Source organism: Pectinophora gossypiella, chromosome 4 (genome assembly GCF_024362695.1).
Source record: "Pectinophora gossypiella chromosome 4, ilPecGoss1.1, whole genome shotgun sequence".
Taxonomy (NCBI): Eukaryota; Metazoa; Arthropoda; class Insecta; order Lepidoptera; family Gelechiidae; genus Pectinophora; species Pectinophora gossypiella.
In genome coordinates this window covers 9,814,735-9,834,235 of record NC_065407.1, presented here as the reverse complement: position 1 = coordinate 9,834,235, position 19,501 = coordinate 9,814,735, and the positions used below count along the sequence as shown (strand labels likewise).

The 19,501-nt window shown below is 41.5% G+C and overlaps 1 protein-coding gene, 1 long non-coding RNA gene and 1 other non-coding gene across 4 annotated transcripts; 1 reads left to right on the top strand and 2 right to left on the bottom strand.

Annotated features, from left to right (window-relative positions):
* The first annotated feature begins 59 nt into the window (after positions 1-59).
* On the top strand, positions 60-1,270 carry LOC126366551 (uncharacterized). Its single transcript, XR_007566360.1, has 2 exons — positions 60-532; positions 789-1,270. It is a non-coding gene; the product is annotated as an uncharacterized LOC126366551 (long non-coding RNA).
* Positions 1,239-13,787, bottom strand: LOC126366507 (eukaryotic translation initiation factor 4 gamma 2). 2 transcript variants are annotated; one of them, XM_050009636.1, is made up of 13 exons: positions 13,546-13,787; positions 12,910-13,185; positions 10,994-11,185; positions 8,659-9,316; positions 7,844-7,953; positions 7,199-7,381; positions 6,139-6,300; positions 5,722-5,856; positions 5,177-5,359; positions 3,287-3,421; positions 2,731-2,848; positions 2,089-2,210; positions 1,239-1,919 (listed from the first exon to the last, which is right to left on the bottom strand). In XM_050009636.1, exons 2-13 carry the CDS (start codon positions 13,033-13,035, stop codon positions 1,857-1,859), a joined length of 2,187 nt encoding a protein of 728 aa, XP_049865593.1. In that variant the 5' UTR covers positions 13,036-13,185; positions 13,546-13,787; the 3' UTR covers positions 1,239-1,856. The 2 variants fall into 2 exon arrangements, with proteins under 2 accessions (XP_049865593.1, XP_049865592.1); XM_050009635.1 differs by lacking the exon at positions 13,546-13,787 and having other exon boundaries at positions 6,139-6,294; positions 12,910-13,179.
* Positions 7,662-7,736, bottom strand: Trnae-cuc (transfer RNA glutamic acid (anticodon CUC)). Its single transcript has one exon. It is a non-coding gene; the product is annotated as a tRNA-Glu (tRNA).
* Positions 13,788-19,501: the final 5,714 nt, after the last annotated feature.

Genomic DNA, 19,501 nt, shown 5'->3' with positions numbered 1-19,501 from the left:
AGACCATACGGTGGTAAACTAAAGGTCGCCGTGGATATTTTTGCAGATTCTATTATACATAATCCTATTTAACTACTCTAAGATAAAGCTTTATATAAGAAAAGTTAACAACATAATATTAAAATCCATCTACCGTAAATTACTGCCAAAAAATCTCGTTGACTGAGTTGGACGGAGGTCCGTGTTGCTCTATGGCTAGCCGTAGGCGTAGGATCTCTACTTGGTCTGTGCACGAGAGAAATCCGTAGGACAAATCGCTGTCAACCGGAGGAGGTCCGTGTTAATATCTACGCCAAAAACTAAAAAAAAAACTTATGACCTGACAGCTGTCAAACAAATAACCTCAAAATCCAAAAAATCTTACCTAGGTACTGGATTATTTCGTATATTCCAGAAGAATAATAAACTACAATCATGTTCCGTCTACCGTTCGGAGAGAGAGTCGATCCCATGGAAGAAAAGCGTCAAGCAAGGGAAAACACTATCAACAGCGTGCTAACGTTTTGCGTTCTCTGCGCAACTATAAGAATTGGTAATTAGTAGCACATGTAACCTCATAATTCATTACTTTGTATTCCCCATGCATAACCAGAAACCAAGAGAAAATAATATTCTATCACTATATCATGATAGCCTATCACTATACAGTTCTATATCCATGTTAAATGTTTGATTCTGACTGCATTTTGTCTTACATTGATTTTTGGCTCTGCCCACCCTTTTCAGAAAACTATGTGTATGTTGTCTATTTGTGATATAACATTAATTATTGCATGTTATTGTTTCAGCTCCATTCATCCTGGAACAAGGGGGGTTCACAGTGTGATATCACTAGAGACTTCAGACACCAATCACGCCGCAGATGTATTAGACTGAATTAATTGTTAATTTCATATAGTTATATATTATTATGTAATCCAAGTTAACCATCAAGGATATAGTTTATTGTAGTGCTCAATCCAGTCATGTTAGTTCTTATTAGCAATATAAATTATTAGATTGCTTTCAAAACAATGCATTTACATTGGTTTAAAAAATGCTTTCTGTTTACTTGCTCAATAAACTTTATTACAACTATTTGAATGATTTTCTCAATAATAATTTTATATATGCTGATGAAATAATATTCAATGAGTTCCATTATTTATTTGTGCAAGACCAACAATAACATACCAATGTAAATGCATGTTTAATTTTAACTATATTAAATGGATGTATAAAGAAAAGAAAGACCATGATCTTTTTTGTAATAAATTACACTGAAGTTTAATCATCCTGAATACATATTGACCAATGTTACTTAGAACCTCGCATCATACAACTTTATTACAACTCACGCAACATACATATCTTAATCCTGAGGGAACCTTGTTTTTTTTTGTATTTATTTTTATCTAGTTACAAAATTCTAAAATTTGATAATACAATGAAATTTAAGCATTCTTACAGTTCTTTATCACTAAGTCCATTTAGCATTGAAATTATGATCATGATATTTATAATAAAAATTGATTTAAGTTCATCATATATATATATTTTTACAATTCCAACTAAATAACGCTCACTGAGGGGAGGGGGCAGACGGGGTGCAACCATACGTCCAAACGAACACTATACATTGTATACATTTGTAAAAGTATCAAAATCGAGTAAAAGGCCTACAAAAAATTATCTCGAGATACTAATATTTGTTTACGTAGTATATAACCTATAAATTGACCTATTTAACACTGGAGTCGCCGCCGGCGCGGCGGGTCTAGCGTTAAAGGGTAACGAAGGTAGGTATTTTCAACTATTTGGCTTAACAATATTTATATAGTGAGATGAGCGCGAAATAAAAGCGTGCGGGCGCGCGGCTAGTCCTCCGCCTCCTCGTCCTCCGACTCCTGTTGCTGCAGCCATGTCAGCCACGTGTTCACCTGCACACAAACACATTAGTTACTCTATGCCATTACATATACTCACTGTCACAAAACAAATTATACTTTATCACTCTGGGGACTTCGACAGTTTCAGAATGACTGTATAATATGACCAATTTGCAACTATTTATTCCTATTAAATATATATTTAAAATGATGTTCTTACCTGAAAGAGGGCCTCTCCCTTGCCAGGATAAGCGTCGGTGACGTCCTCGCGCCAGCGCAGGAACGCATCTTCTTCACACACCTCCAGGTTGTATAGGTACATGAACCAACGCAGCAGCATTCCTGTTAAAAACAATAGCAATTTATTACTAAGAGTCACACAAATATGCAACAGCACACAATTATCAACGAATATTAAACTGGCCTTACTGAATACTAATATTAAACAACTACGAATATTAAACAACTTCCTAAAATCATTTATAAAGTTAAAAAGCGTGTTAAAACAATTAGGCATGGTGCATGCGTATCGTGGGCGTGTGGTAGTCAACATTGCCCTAATATACATGTATCCTTGTACAAATATACTTTATCACAACTTAAGAAACAATTTAAAACAAGAATTCAATTCAATTGACGCCCGCTTATTGCTTTACAGCAATACAACTTATTGTATATCTTTACAACAACATTTTACAACTTGTACCAATATAAGGCGCAACTAAGCGACTTAGCCGCGATGCAGTCGCTGTAAAGTCAAGGGTTTCGCTGTAAAGCGCTTCAGTCGCGCGACAAAAACGTCTATATGAAAGCGCTGTAATGGTCGAGTGAGTTTTGTTAGTGGAGTGTAGTGGGTACGCACCCTTTGGGTAGCGGTGGTGGTGCGCGTGCACCTGCACGGCGTACACGGCGGCCAGCTGCAGGTCGGCGCGGCCCTCCAGCAGCGCCGTCAGCAGCGGCGCGTACGTCTCCACCAGCGCCTGCACCAACACAACGTGTAAATAATATATCCGCTTGGCTATGGCTTCAAACTAATTTATATAAAGTCCGACCCAAATAAAATAATATATTAAAAATGCGCCATACGGCTTTAAAAATAAGAACGATATTTTTCTGTAATAACACCCTAAAAATGCGTTCGCAACGCCATGAATGACAGGTTTTTTGTATTTCTGATCGGGCTTTACAAAAGAGGATTTGAAGTATTTCGTGCATATATGGCGTTGTAATTACAAGAAAAAGAAAGCTCGAACAATTGGAGCCATTGGTCATGTCATAGCAATCTATTGCCAATTGATATCTTCTCTATACATCCAGTAGATAAAGATTATAATAGAATGTCCAAGTTCAAGAACTATGGATGTCAAGTGGATATAGGGATTTCTTGAACTTGACCATCATATAGTGTTGTAGCTGACCTTCTCTTTTTCCAATGCAGCCTTGTCGGGCTGCTTGTCAGCGGAGCCCGCGGCCATGGTCACGTGGCGCGCGACCAGGGCCACCAGGGTCGACACGAACGCTGCGTTCTGTCGCACCGCCGGCTCCACGTTCGCCTGGATAAATAATTAAATACAATTTAATACTAACCCAAACGAAGCCGTAGTAAGTGGAATTCCGTGAACTCTGAATTCTCACTCTCTATTCCTATTCTCTGAATTCTGAATTGACACTTTTATATTTTAAATTTTATAAATTTTGCATGATTTATGTAATTTAAATGCACGGTAAACGATATTTATGAAGATATGTCATCATCATCAATTTAAGAGCCACGCTCTTGTCGGTGTAGCATTTTCCATTCCAGTCTATCAAAGGCCAACGTATGTAAAGGTTAATGTATGTATGTATAACTTATTGTAACTCATTAAATGTAGTTTGAGTTGGAAAGAAATATATCACCTATACAGCTTAGTGCTAAAGAGACATGATAAATATACTTTTCTGACAGCAGTCACCCTCATACAGTAGGTTCCTGGCTCTGAAGTCATCTAGGACTTTCTGCCCTGCTGTCATTCCAATCAAACCACGTGTAATTAAGCATAAATGACAAGTTTCGTTTACGATGATGATGAGGTGACACCACACTTGAGTTCGATTTTAATTATTCTGCTGGTTCCATACTTCAATCTAACCTTGACAAAGGAAAAGACACAAATACCATTTCGGCTAGTGATGTCCTTATTGATACACGTAACCATTTTGTGGCTTTGGAATGTAGTAGGTATATAAGGTGATTTCCTAATACGTAAAAATCTCGGGTTGAATGAGGGGAGGTCTGTGCACAGTTGTAGGAGATATATAAACTGTTTATATTAAGTTTTTTATCTTCTTCTAACGTGTGGGCTGTGAGGTGGATTACCAACCCCATCAACCCAGGTGTCAAGGTTACGTTACTATTGAACCGCCAAAGGCCCCTGACTTTCTTTCGGACAATCAGGCGATCAGACTGTAATGTCCTAACCAAACTAGGGAAACTAGTTCCTTATGATTTATTGTTTATTTTTATAAATCGCAAAATCAGAACGAAACGAAATGAACGTAACACCCACGTTTGCTTTGGAATGTCTCGATTAACGCGTGAATCACTGGACGTTGATCTGTCATGAACAACTCTATACATAACAACATCGAGAGACCGATTTACGCGCGCTGTACACAATTAGACACTCGCTGATTTTCTCGTTCGTCGGGTTTATAAATCAATCGTCGGGGAGTCTAAACCTATCAACAAGCAGAGAACATTGATTGACTAGATCTCTCCGTTGCTTGCATCATCGCTTGTTTTCTATTCACAAAGTCTGTCATCGTGTACAACTACATTATCTACGATACTTGACGATGTTTGTTCAGTATGATGAAATGTGGAAAACTGAATGATTACGAGTGATGTATTTCAATTTGCATACCGTCGACTTGTAGTGAAAACAACGTAAGCGCGTTTTTGAAAAATCACCTTCGGATGTGATTTTTGCTATCAAAACATTGCAATAGACAAGCTAGTTGCAATCCAGGTAATAATTTGAGGTCTCAATTCTACACCAGTGGGCTTAGTTCCATAAGCGCGCGACTCTTTCTCGCCACGACATACGTCACCCGTCACTCTCTCACAGTACTGCACAGAAAGAGACAGACGATTTCTGTCGCGACGAGATAGAGTCGCGTGCTTACGGTGCTAGGCCCGCAGATTGCAATAATTGAAAAAAAAAAAAACGAGATTTTGTTGAAGAAAATCACATCAAAATGTATCAAATCATAATGTGATATGTCGGTCCCGCGGCGTACAGTAAGCAGCGTGTGGTCCGTGGTACCTTGATCCAGCGGTAGAGGTGGTGCGGCGCGGGCTCCTGCGCCAGCTGCCGCGCCAGCTGCGCCTGCACCCGCAGCTGCGGCACGAGCGCCGCCAGCCCGCGCGCCTCCAGCGCGTCCAGCACGCCGCCCGCGTCCGCGCTCTCGCCGCCTTCCTTGCCGGACACGTACGCGCATAGGTTGATCTGGAATTACAACACCATATGAGACTTTTCCGTACGGTTATGTATGGCGCAGCTAGATTCAATGATTCTCGAATTCATATGTGGATGATAAATTATTATCACGTGCTCAGCGGCGAAGGAAAACATTGTGAAACCCACATTCCCGAGTACTGGGCTGGTTTTCCTTTCGCGGGCTGGAAGGTCAGACAGGGCAGTTGATTTTATAAAAAACCGGACTGTCAAATCTTCCGGTTACATAAGCGGACCTTGACGGGATGACTAAAGAGATGATAATGTATGGTGTAGCGACGACACAACCTATGTTTAATGTATAGCGTCTACGCTAGTGTAGCTACGGTAGTTTAGTGTAAACTATGATATACCTTGCTCTCGGTGTACAGCTGGTGCAGGCGGTCCATGCCAATGAGCGGCGTGAGCTCCTGCAGCACCTGTAGCAGCAGCGGGTGCAGTGCGCCGTTCTCGCACCACGACCCGATTTCCGCCAGGGTCACTAATCTCTGTCGAAGGTCACCAGAAGGTTAGTAAGCGTAATTGATTAAATTTAGACTGATGACCTATTATGTGAGGAATTGAATATGTTAGTAGCATGAGTGTATGTGGCATGAGTGTATGTCGCATGAGTGTATGTCGCATGAGTGTATGTCGCATGAGTGTATGTCGCATGAGTGCATGTCGCATGAGTGCATGTCGCTTGAGTGCATGTGGCATGAGTGTATGTGGCATACGTGCATGTCGCATTAGTGTATGAGGTTGTGTGTGTGTGTGTGCTGGGTGTGTACCTGGTGCACGGCGTGCGCCAGCAGCGCGGGCAGGCGCGCGTGCGGGTGGTGCTGCGCGGCCAGCGCGCGCACGGCGTCGGCCACGGGCGCGCGCTTGACGGCGCGGACCAGCGCGCACGCCGCGGCCGGCAGCGCCGCCGCCACGCCCGCCTCCGCCTCCGCCTGGGGGAATACTACACGTTACTATTAACGAATAATATATTTATTTTGCTTCTCTATAGGTAGGTATTTTTTCACCAATATAGGTATTTATTTTTAATTTCTAACTTGTATCTAATATTACGTGTATGTGTTGTTTTATTAGGCATTCATTTTACGGTTTTTAACATTTGAATGTTGTATACGCCTGCAGTGGCATAGCATACTGTAATTGTACGTCGCATGTTTTATTTAAATACCAATGGTGCAGCTTTAAATAAATAAATAAACTTTAGCATACCACGGACAATTCATACAAACATCTCGTTCTTACTATACAGATGCAGTTTATGCACTTGCGTAACTGACGTGTGTGCCGCTTTAACCAGTGGGTGTGAGTAAAACAGAGACCGAAGTGAATACGCAAATCGGGGGTGGGGGTGAGTGTCGCGTGGATGCGTGCCATATGCGGTTGTATTGTTTATGGTAGGGAAAACAAACTTTTTGGCGGGAAACGGGAACGGGACAGTTGCTTTCTTCATTGAATAATCTAAATAATTAATACGAAGTGGTGTTTTGTGGTTAATGATCGCATTAAGTTAGTCGGAAAACATTCGCGACAGTGTTATTATATCGGAGTATTCGGTGGACAAAGTGTATCTACCTATTTTCGCTCCGTGCCAACAAGCCGCTTCATAACTCAAAAGTTTATGCGGACTTTTGAGTTAATTCGTTTGGGGTTCGGAGTAGGAGTCTGCTCCGAGGGTGGGGGCTTAGGTTTCATCATCATCACCCTTCATCATTTCATTAATCATCAAGAAAAAAAAAATACGTAAGACATGGCTGTATGGGCATAGTTCCCTTTGCCTTAACCCTTCGGGGAAAACAAAAAAAAATGTTTATGGTAGGGCAGGAGACTAGCCTGCAGCGCGTGCTCGAGCGCGGTGTGCAGCGCGCGGCGCAGCAGCTTGTCGGGCAGCTGCAAGTCCCGCAGGCGGCGCACGGGCGGCGCGTCGTCGGGCGCCGACAGCGCGTCCGGCTCGCCGCGGGCCAGCTCCTCCGTCGCCTCCGTCGCCAGGCGACACGCCTCTTCTTTGTTCATTCCCTGATTCATTCAAATATATTTTTAATATGCATGCTGCGTACCTAGCAGACGGAGTATTATTGAACCGTCTTCTTCTTATCTTGTGTCAGGGTTATGATTGAGCCGCCAAAGGCCCCTGACGTGGGTCATTACTCAGTAACGATTACTCACTTACATCAGTAAAATAGTAACCGGGACCAACTTGATGTGTTTTCCGAAGCACGGATCATCTTACTTTCAGACAAACAGGTGATCAGCATGTAATGTCCTAAACAAACTAAAGGTCACAAAATGATTTTTGTGATCTCCCCACCGGGATTCAAACCCGGGGCCTCCGGATCGAGAGTCCAACGCTCAACCACTGGGCCACAGAGGCCTTTATTGACCCGCCAAAGGACCCTTACTCATGTAAGGACTACGTATATACACCAGTCAGTAGTAACCGGAACCAACGGGATTTAGTGTTGTAACATTGCTACTCACTTTATCCTTCTTGGGTTTCTGCTTGGCATCGGCCGTGGGTTTGATGGCCATCGTGAGCGCGGGCTCCTTAACCAGCGGCGTGCTCGCGAACGTCGCCGGCGCCAACACATCTGGCGACAAATTGTTTTATAGGCAACACATTCTAAATCAATCAATTTGCCTATTATATAGGTGGAAGCCTGGTTGTTTCCTATTATTAGCTCAGTTTTTAAGAGCTGTTGGTCTCCCAAATATTAAATATAGTCGTAAGACCAAATGTTATTTTAAAATCCAAAACCCATTGTTTAACTATTGTGTCTGGAAATCTCGGCGTTAAGAGGATATATAAATAAAATTCATATATCTCTTTGAATATGGAACATAAATGCCTGAAAAAGTATTTTTAGTAATAGGGTTCAACAGGTTCTTCAGTGTATTCAAAGCGCTATCACACAATCTCGAAGCCATATCCTTTTACACTGGCATACTTGACCTTTTGGGTTTATGTAATATACGTTAGAGACACCATTGAACGTGCATTTTGACTATTTTTAGAAAATGTGTCGCCATACAAGGTTTGACTCCGTATTCTTGAGGTGAAATCGTGAAGTAAGAATCGTATTTAAGAAATATACAATGGTAATTCACTCGTTTACAGTCTCTTTATAAAAATAATCGCTATGTATTTGTCTAGCTAAAACAAGGAAATGGTGTGACCGCGGCGCATGGATATCTGGATGGATTACGTACAAGTTAGATAAAGAAAATGTAGAGAAAGGGTCTTGGGAGAGAATATTATAGTTTACAGACAATTAGACAAGTATGTAGTAACTGACTGTGCACAGTGGGCTGCAGCTGCGGCATGGGCTCGCGACTCAGCTTGGTGGCGGTGAAGAGCAGCGAGTTGGCGGCGGGGCGCATCTGCACGTCTGTGAGTGCGCCGCCGGGCGCCAGGCGCGCCTTGCCGCGGTGGCCGTCCTTGGAGCCGTTGCCCTGCAGCTGGTGCTGCTTGCCGCCGTAGTGCGAGTTCGGCCGCGGGTAGTAGCTGGGCGCCGAGCGCTGGCGGTACGCGTCGCGGCCGCCGAAGCCGTTGCCGAACAGCTTGTCGGCGGGCGGCACGAGCGACGCGGCCGGCTGCAGCGTGAGCCCTGCCAGCACGTCGTCGAGCGGGCGCGAGCGCAGCCCGCCGCGGAACAGTGAGTCACGATCGCGGTCCCGGTCACGGTCTCGGTCGCGGCGCGGCGCCGGCTCGTCGTCGTGCCGCAGCTGGTGGATGGGCACGGGCCCCTCGGCCGTGACGGCAGCGCGCGGCACCCAGCCCCCGCGGCGCAGCTCCACCACGTCCCGCAGCATGAAGCGGATGCGCGGCGCCAGCTCGCGCGACCCCGACAGCGTGTCGATGCGCGCGAAGTACTGGTCCATGAGCCCGCGCCCGCGCTCCGAATCCAGCACGCGCCCACACGTGCGCACCAGCTGCGCCAGGCACTCTAGATCCTGCACACACAACACACATCGTTACTAGATTGATCTCTAACTTGTAAACGGGACTTTTTGATTCTTGGACGTATAAGAAGGGCATTATTTCCTATTTCGAAAGCTTTTATTGTAAAAAAATCAAGTTATGACTTTGATCCAGTATTAATTTTGTTCCTGTCTACTTTGTTGGTATATCCACAACTCGATGCGTCATAATAATAGTCGAGTTAAACTTAAAAAGAGATAGGAGAATTATGCAACAATAGTGAGTTGAAAGATAGACATAGACGAAAATTAATCTAAAACAAATTCTTCTCAGTTTTAAAACATAATTATTGCATTTCCGTTCGCAAATGAGGAAATCATAAACTTTCAATAAATATCATGATAAGCACAAACAAAAGACAATAAACATCGTCATTAAGTTTTCTTTAAATTGACAAGGTGATTGTTATCACAACAGATGTCTGGTACCGGCACCTATATCTCTGGAAAAATAAACTGTTTCTAATAAAGTCAACGTCTGATAACAAGTTTGGTATATGCGACACGTCAGCTTTATATTTACATTCGCAATATACTCAATTAGAAATATCAAGCAAATAATTTTTATTTTCGCTTATTTCGTAACAACTCGTACAGTGGAGATTGTAGAGCAAAAAAATCCAAATATAGGGAATAATTTTCACCATAGGGTAACAATACAGGATAGAGAGTTACCGCTCTATATGTAGTATTATACTTCATGCTAGTCACTGTGGCTTTGTGGTTCATAGGCTTGCTTCACAAACGGGAAGCGCCGGTTCGAACTGTGTGTGGTACCAGACTTGCACCAATGAGTTATTAATTAATTTTAAGCGCAGTTTTCACTAAGACAGTTGGCCCGAACGTTATAGACGCCGATCCGGCTCACACCCTATCACGTTGGTCTAACAAAAAGTTCGGTGAGACGTGGGTACTTAGTTAGATGTACCTCTGACTACCCAAATTATGATATAGTTGTGAGCTTATGTAATGTCATAGAATAACGGCAACGCTTTGGTCCCCAGCATCTGAGCTAGGTTAACCTCACCCCGCAATTAAATAAATAAATATCTAATTATTATAAAAACATATTTCGTAAATAAAATACAAAAGTAATATTGGTAATGGTGGTATGGTATGGTGGTGGTGGTGGTATTTCGTAAGTCATCATCATCAGTTCATTAACGTCCCCACTACTGGGGCACGGGCCTTCCCTATGGATGGATAGGGAGATCGGGCCTTAAACTATCACGCGGGCCCAGTGCGGATTGATGGTTATTAACGACTGCTAATGCAGCCGGGACCAACGGTTTAACGTGCATTCCAAAGCACAGGTAAATTTCGTAAGTAATGATGGTTAAATTAGGTATTGTACCTCTATTACTCTCTAGTAATAGAGGGCTGGAATGTATGTGTGCCGAGTGTAGGGCCCTATTGGGCAAATAGATATATAAGACAACTACCCGAAAGATGTAAAGATGTCCCTGTCTATCATTATGTGCGGCAGGGGGACGAGAAAAAAAAGAAAAAAATAGGTATTGTAATTGGCAGCCCTCAGGCGTCACACACACAGTTGCGCGTGTTGATAATGTCAATGTGTAGTGTCTGTGGTAAATGAGGTTGTTTGTATGAAGTGTACTGTATTATATGACGTGCACTAAGTGTACAAACCTCGTGGTGCTCTGCGGCGGCGCGACGAGCCAGCAGGTTCTGTATGCAGCGATGCAGGATGGACTCGGCGAGGATCTCCAACTTGCCCAGCTCGCCGATAAACTTGATGTTGCCCAGCATCTTGCATTTTGCCAGGTGACGTTTCTCCTCTTCTTCCGGTGTGAGCGCCCTGTCCTCGAATGCGGCAAAGGCCTGTGGAACGGATTATTTATTATTTACCCAGTCTTCTTCTCTATAGTGTGGATTGTGAGATCAATGACCAACGTCATCAACTCTGGTGTCAGGGTTATTATTGAGCCGCGAAATACACCTGACATGACTCGTGTAACGACTTAATGCTTATGTAAATAGTAGTCGGGACCGACCGCTTAACGTGCCCTTCGAAGCACGGAATGACATTATTTATTTTTGACGAAACCTCTGGTGGATGCCTAGTCTTTTTGTTTTTTATAATAAACTGTAAGTAAGTTATATATTATGTGATAAGTAATAGTAAATAAATACATTAGTCAGTTTATTTTTTAATATTTGGGAGATCAACAACATTCGCTTACTGATTAATAATTAAACTACTAACACAAAGCTAATTATAGATCCCTACAAATAGCGACGAACATAGAACTAATAGGTGAGACAGAAAAGCAAAAATAGAAAGAAGTTATTTTTGGACAATCAGGTGATTACGTCTTGCAATGTCTTTACCAAACCAGAGACAGTCTCACACAATGTTTTTTTTTTGTTAGACGCGTTGCGAAACCAGGACCTCGGAATTGCGAGCCCTACACACCACTGGTCGATAGAGGCAAATACACAGTTAAAAATATAATTATTTTAAAATATTAACAGCTGTTAGCGCCGTATACTTTCCTGATATGTCTCTTTCACGGTAAGTTTGTACACTATCTTCCTCTTCCGCTGGCATTCTAATTCTGATATTTTTAACAAAGTGTAGTCATTTCTTTTCAAAGATAGCATTGGCATTTGAATATTTGCACGAAAAAATAAATATTTGAAACAAAAGAAGTAGATCCTCACGAAGCGGCAAAAATAAACGCAAAATGTACAAAATTTGCTGCCCTGATTTCTTACGTCAATCGTCACCCTTAGACATTGAGCAATCACATTCTAAAATAAACTTAAAAGGGTTTGTTTGAGGGAACTTCAAAGGTTTTTCGTAAGCAATCAGAAAGTTGGTTAAGCTATTTTGAGATTCGGTTCTTATTATGTAAAGTTGAAAATAATCATTTGTTGCTGAATTAGTATTTATTTATAAACTTATTTCTGCTACAAAAGGTTTCTTGTTATTATGATGTTAGTGAAGTATTGGCAAAGACAAAATTAAAATAACCTAGAAGGTAAGCAAGTAATAAGTGGTATAACATTCTTGTTAGGTACTAAATGCGTATCAGTCACAGTCACAGCGTTTATCGCAATGAGATTATAAATGTATCGCGGCATATGTACTCAAGAGATCGAGAAATATTAATTTTATTGTGTACACCGCTCGGCCTTTCATGAGAAAGGTGGAAAAGTAGGGGGAGGCAAAGGCCCGAGCGAACACTCTTTTTTTTCTCAATAGCATCCAGATAGGTTAGCCAAGTTCCAATAACGTTTTGTTTGACACGAAGCGTATAACCCGGCCGAATTAAACGAACACCTTACGTCAAAGTCGCTTCGTGCGAGTTACTACGCCAGGGAATCGCGATCCATACATATAATAGACCGCCAATTGCCATGTACTTAGTTAAGAGTCTTTTATACATTATTTCCTTTTATTTTGGTGCAATAAAGTATATTTGTATTTGCAACTTGGCTAACTCCTGCCTCAGGTCATCTGTCCATTCTGTAAGATATCGCCCACCTAGATGCATCAAGGTGGACGAATTCGGCAAATATGACTAGAAAGCTGTAAATACCTGCGCGCGGTTCTCGAACTCGGTGCGGCACTTATTGAGCAGTAGCAGCTTGAAGGTGCAGGGTTGCCCCGGTGGCTCGAAGTTGGGTGCTTCTTCGCTCAGCCGCTTGCATAGCTGCGCGTACATAGACGAGTACTTGGGCTCGTCCAGTGCCTTCTCGAAGATGAGAAGGATCACCCCCTTCAGCACCTTGTCCGAGTCCAACTCCAACCCCAACAAGTCATCACTCAGCTTTTGGAACTTCTCCGGCGTGAGTTTGTTGAGGATGCCGCGGACCTGAAACGTAATTGGTTTCGTTGTATATTCGTCCTCATTTCTATTGTAGATATTGTTCCGTTTGGTTTGTCCTCGGATGTTTGGAGTAGCTTTTCTTTTAATAATTTCATCATAGACTAACCCTAGTTAGCCCTATTCGTCTTATAACCTCTCTAACACATAAAATAAGAGTCCAAATTAAGCTAGTGTTAGCCCGGCGCTAATCTTGCGCTCATGCTTAGATTTTTAGGATTTTTGGCGAGGCTTTTTCTCTTCAACAATTTCATAGCTATCCAGCCTTTGATACAAGACTTATGCGAATGTAAAAAAAAGATGATGTGATGACCTCAGCGGTTATCGGAGCGGTTGACCGGTGTTTACCTTGCGGAAGATGACATCGTGCTTGGCGTCTGTGTCGGGCACATCGTGGTGGCGCAGACTGGAGGGCGGGACCCAGCGGCGCCGGTGCGGTGGGGGGACGGGCGTCCGCCCCGGCGCGCGCGACGCTGGCCCCGGCTGGCGCGCGCTGTCCGTCTTGCGGCCGGTGCTGTCCGCGCACACACACGTCTCCGCTGCTAGCCCGCACACGCACACCGCCGTCTTGCGGGACCTACTCAGCACGCCTCACACACCCGCCTGCCCGACAAACATACACTATTACAATACTAAACCAAACGTTTTATTCTACATAAAGGAAAATTACAAATTGACAAGAGAAGCAGAATCAGCGGTCTTATTGCTAAACAGCAATTACTTAAAGAGTCGCTAGAAAAGAAAACAACATTAATACAATACATACGTACTTACGTACATACATATAGTCACGCCCATAACCCTTTCGCCGAGAGCAAGAATCACAAGTAGGACATAGGTACACAAAACCAATATAGATACAAAGAAAATAGACAGTGCATTAGATAATATGTTGAACCACAAAAACAGGTTATTAGTAGGTATACCACCCCAATTATATTAGGTCATCATTTTGGACAGTACATTTGCGGCTAAGGTAACTATTAATTTATTCCACTTTAAGACATCAAAACGACAGGTGGTTTAACCTCATGCGGCCTAGATTTCTAGACATAATAGTTAAACAATGGAATTTGGATTTTAAAAGGACATTCGGTCTTACGTCTTTAAAGTTGTAGCGGAGTAGAGGCCTGAGTACGTCCGTTTTCCGCAGGCAGTACATTATAATAGCATGTCAGCGTGAGGCAAGACGGTTTGACGACATAGAACGGGTAGGAAATCATTTCTTTAGTAGATAAACGCTTTCGCACAATGTTCTTTATGGGACAGAAAAATATTGACTAAAATTATCCAGGTCTTGCAAAATGTACTTTTTGTGAAAGGAACAATTTGCAAACGAGACTACTTTCGAAAGGGACTTTCTACGAAAGGTACCATTTGTGGCCCAGGGACATTTTGCTACGAAGCTGAGATAACTTCGATGGGGCTTGGGGGCCTAGAAATCTGGTACGTATCGAGTGAAAGATGAAGTTTATGTAGTGAAGTTCACCAACGTGTGCGAACAACGACGTGTTGGGAAAACCAGTGCAGTTACATTACAACCAATATAATGATAAGTTACAATAGATAAGTGAACAAATAAAATACTAAAATAAGGAGAAAGATAAATACGGAACCATAACAGTTGATGTCATTGCGCACTTTCGAGGTGAACAAACATTCTGTTTAAAAACGAATGTTGTTTGCAGCTACTGGAGTGCTAGACTTTGTACTTCGCTCCACAATTAGTGGAAATTTATAAGCTGATTATGTCCGTATGTACAAAAAAACAAATGTTTTCGTATTATGACGATATTGACGACGTGTCTATTGCGAATTATACAGACAAGTAGACAAGTGTTCTCGGGAACGGGAGTCGAACGTTCAAAAACGTCATACGATTTGATCTGCCCTTACCAAGACACAATACGATGTATTTTTAGCCTACGAACTCAGCCCTAAGCACGTTTAACATCCTTCTGTGTACTACATTTAAAATCCATTCTGATAATTATTGCCTAAATATTTATCGGTTTAAGTTCTTAACCACGACTTAAATCACCAAAAAAAATTAAACGAACATACGATGGTACCTAATAGCTGTTCTGCCAATCCGAAAACCGATTCATTACAAATTTTCAAGCGATCGTTTGCTTATTTATAGATTGCGTTATGTTTCTCGGTGCGAGTCAATAAACTTTACATTAGGCTATATCGATATTTAATCGGCCTTCTTCCCAGATAAAGTCCACGATGACGCAGTAAGACGATTTTTACAACATAATAAATAAACTGATGTTTGTCAAATTATTCGGAAAGTTATCGAGATATCTGGAATTTACTTTGATGGGGACAGAAGTTCGTACTCTTCAGAATTTCGAGAAAACCAATCGCTAAGTTACTAAAATGAGACTGGCGCTTAGAAAACGTTAGACAATGTCAGCCGATGTCAGTGTGTCGTCGGTCGAGGATTCGCGGAGGGCACGAGCGGTCGTTGTCTGGAGCCCGGCGAGACAGCCAGGGTACAGCATCAGGGCTCAAAGGACGGGCAGGGCTCGGGCCGGCGCGGGGTCGTCGCCCGGAGACCTTGGCGCTTGCGCTGCAAGGTCGCACGCCGGTCACCGCCCGCGCTTTACATCTGCCGCGACCAGTCTATGGGGCCAATGGACTGATTCATCAGCGGCTACCAATATCCTTTCGAAAAGAAGAGTCAACAAAACTGGTTGCGGTGATTGCATTACAGTTCAATATTGTGGGATTTGTCCTACCAAGTTAAAATATCAATCAAATCAAAATATGTGACGAAGTTATCGTTCCATCGTCAATATTGTGAAAGATATGCGCAGAAACCACGATGCGTCAACAGCTGTTGATTCATGGATACGTCTCTCTTTCTCGTGAAAACGAATTTTGGAGAAAACTGTTAGTCATAGGTAAATTTTTTTGTCTTATTGTTCCTAAATTTAAATAACTGAACTTGAGAATCTTAAATGTCCATTACTACACCGTGTCTATCACATCGTTGATTAATTGGGAAGTGTGCTTTTTCGATTAGTATTTGAATAAACATTGACAGCTGTAAAATTGGGTTGTAATAAATGAACGGCGCAAAATCGTACGGTGCCGAATGCATAAGCCCGTTTCAAAATGTAGTGTTAAAAATGAATGTTAATTTTAATTATGAGAAAGTACCTGACCTAAATCATACTGTGCTTGATTACGACAGGGAGTCGACTCTAGCAAGGGCAAATAACTGTCGCTGCCAAAACGACGATACGTAACCAAGGCGAAGAAAAAAGAAATTAAGGTCTTGGTCAAACACGTGTCTGGACATTCGTCGAGGAAATGCTTAGTGTGAACAAACCGAACGTATTGTGAATAATTTAGTTCATTCACACGAACCTACGCGGTTTTTAACGCGCCATATCTCTTGATAAGTGAACGACCTGTAAATGTTAGTGTCTTCATTGTTTTATTGCAAATTTTTCAAGACCGGCTGGACTGTGGTAAAAAGAAATCTTTTACCTGTATCAAACTTTTGTTATTCTATCTTAAAAACAACTTACAAATTTTGTAACAGATGTGTAAAATGATAAATTAATAAAATAACCGATACTCTTAGCTTAAGCTTCTACCTACGTAGCTGTACTACGTATCAGGTAGAAGCTTTTTTTGTACAAAAATAAACAATGTCACGTTGTTTCTTTGCGGGTGGGACATAGCTGATCTGTTTATCAAAATCTGGAATTATTCATTGTTTTGACAGCGAAGGTAAGTAAGAACTCATATATACGACAAAAAATTTGACAAAATATAAATGTAATTGAAGTACCTAATTACACAATTAGCCTTTTCTACCATTTATTTGCATATTATCTTGTTTGTGTTGTATGTAGGTACTTTGTTCTCCCTGGGCAATAAAATGTTTTGTTATATTATTAATTAGGTAGCTACAAAAGGAAAACTCGGAACATAAATCAACATCTTCTTAGTAACCATGTAGTAACAGCGCACTTCTGCTATCGATCGGCCGATTTATTATTCCGCTGTTCCCAATCTAAGTACGGTCATGAATACATTTTTGTATTACGGTTAAGCGCGTGTGTTACCTACTTAGGTACGCTAAATTTCAATTGCAATACTCGAGATCATTATAGATATAAAGAATTGCAGAGAAAAAGTAGGTAGGTCTTTTTGAATAAAAGTGACGGAATTGGTTGTAAAACGTTAGTGTTTGTTGAAACAGTGATATGGATGTATCGATTGTTAGTTTAGAAGGCGAGTAGCGAGCAGGTGGTGTGATAGGTATGCGAGGGGTGGTGACGTAGCGGGTGATGACGCGCGGCGGGGGGCGGGGGCGCGGGCGCGGTCGACGACCCGCCGCCGTGGGTAGCTAGCCGTACCTATAGTCGTTTTGTTTCATTTGTGCCCAGAATATAAACAATATGGCCGCCAGTGACGTTTGTGACATAACTAAGGATGGGAAAGTTTTAGATTTCTTTCTAAAGGAACTGATTCATTTATCTATTAAATTCATAAGACACATGTACAAAAAAAAACAACTTATTTTTAAATTTAATTGAATTCGTAGTGGTTCCAATGCTCTTAGTTCATTCCACTTACGTGAGTGAATCATTCATTATAAATTCAGATAGGTTTGGATGATAAATTAGTAGGACTGTCATGACATGATTTATAATCCCTAGACTTCGATCAAATTTTAGGTATAAAGTGCCTATTTTTTTCTCATATTATAGAACGTAATGAATTATTAAAATGTATTTTTTTATCACAGGGCATAATCGTTTTCGAAACAATCTTCAAAAAATATTTAAAAAATAGCGGAATGTCTTATAAAACGTACATTTGACTCGGACCAAAAAAAAATACGTTAATAATACGTTCTTCATTGTGTTCTGATTTGAGAAAGAAAAGTAGACACCGCGCCTTATAAAATCTGTTTTAAAGTCTACCTAACATGTCAGTCCTATAAATTTATCATCCACAACACCAATCTGAATATAATGAATGACTCACTCAATTTTGTGAAATGAACTATGAGCTAAATGCATTGAAAGCGCTACGAATACGATAAAATTTAAAAAAAAAATGCTTGACAGATAACCTCACTTTTCTAGTGTTCCGAAAAAAATCATTAATTTGGTGTAATTTTGTGAATATTTCATAGTTTTTGCGTGTGACCGTAAAATATTGTTTATTTTATAGCTATATATGTCAGGTTAGTCGCGAAAAAGTAAAAAGATTGCGAGATTTCAGTGATTTTGTCGTTTGTTTACATTCTGGGCACAAATGAAACAAAATGACTATACGTGATTTCGTTAATCGCCCGCTCCGACGAGACAACTTTTTGTGACAATCTGGATACATATTGAGAGCTATCCTGATTGAGCGGTGACAGGCCCTTTCAAATATCGTAGGTGCCGAGGAGGCGAGGACCATCGCGGTCGACTATCCTTACTATGGAAATCGTTTTGATTATTGATTGGATTAATTAAGCACTACAATAAGAAGATATCTACCAACCGACCATTTTTCGGGCTGCCGAAATAACGCATACAAATTGCGAATGCTACCTATGTACATCTACCTAATTTAGGAGCAAAATAAAGTTTTGACGTGGAGAGACATAGCGGCACTACCATAACGGTTTCTATACCCAAAATGTTTTTACAAGCCTTACGCAGAATTCGTCCTTTGTTTGAAATAAAATCACATGCTAGGTAGGTACATAAAATCACAGTTAAGTACTGCTAATGCCAAATTTTTGTTCTTTTCATATTAAATCCCATGCAAGCTATGCGAATACGTCTTGTACTCGGACAAATAGGTAGGTACCTACTACCTACGTGGAAATTTTTATTACACAGGTTTACAAAGTTTGTGCCAAAAACATCGCGATATGTTTATTCATCTTCGGTACTTGGCAAAAGCCAGTGTTAGGTAATATTCAGCCGTACAAAAAACTAGGGTATCGACGGCGGCAAAACCGGAACATTTTAGCCCGAATATTGTATAGGTGGCAAAAAATGAAGCCGACCTCATTGTGCTCGATCGAAGTGTAACAAAAAGATCAGAGTAAGTCTCGTATTCGCGAAAATGTAAAATTAAAATGCTATTTAATTGCAATAAGCAGATTTCCACTTACGACGAGACAGATCGGTACCTATTACCTACTAGCGTATACAAAATTTATCCCGATCGCTTCTCGGAGTTCAATCTTCCATAATGGTTTAGTTTTGCATAGCTCACCGGCGCGCGTCGACGGGTTGCTAATCGGCAAGGCTAGACTAGAATAAATCAATTG

Excerpts from the sequence above, each read along its gene's own strand:
- LOC126366507 (XM_050009636.1), bottom strand. The coding sequence starts at position 13,035 with ATGTACGCGCAGCTATGCAAGCGGCTGAGCGAAGAAGCACCCAACTTC. Across the intron at positions 5,360-5,721 it reads AGCTGTACACCGAGAGCAAG|ATCAACCTATGCGCGTACGT; the intron begins GTATATCATAGT and ends TTGTAATTCCAG. Across the intron at positions 3,422-5,176 it reads ACCTCTACCGCTGGATCAAG|GCGAACGTGGAGCCGGCGGT; the intron begins GTACCACGGACC and ends TTATTTATCCAG.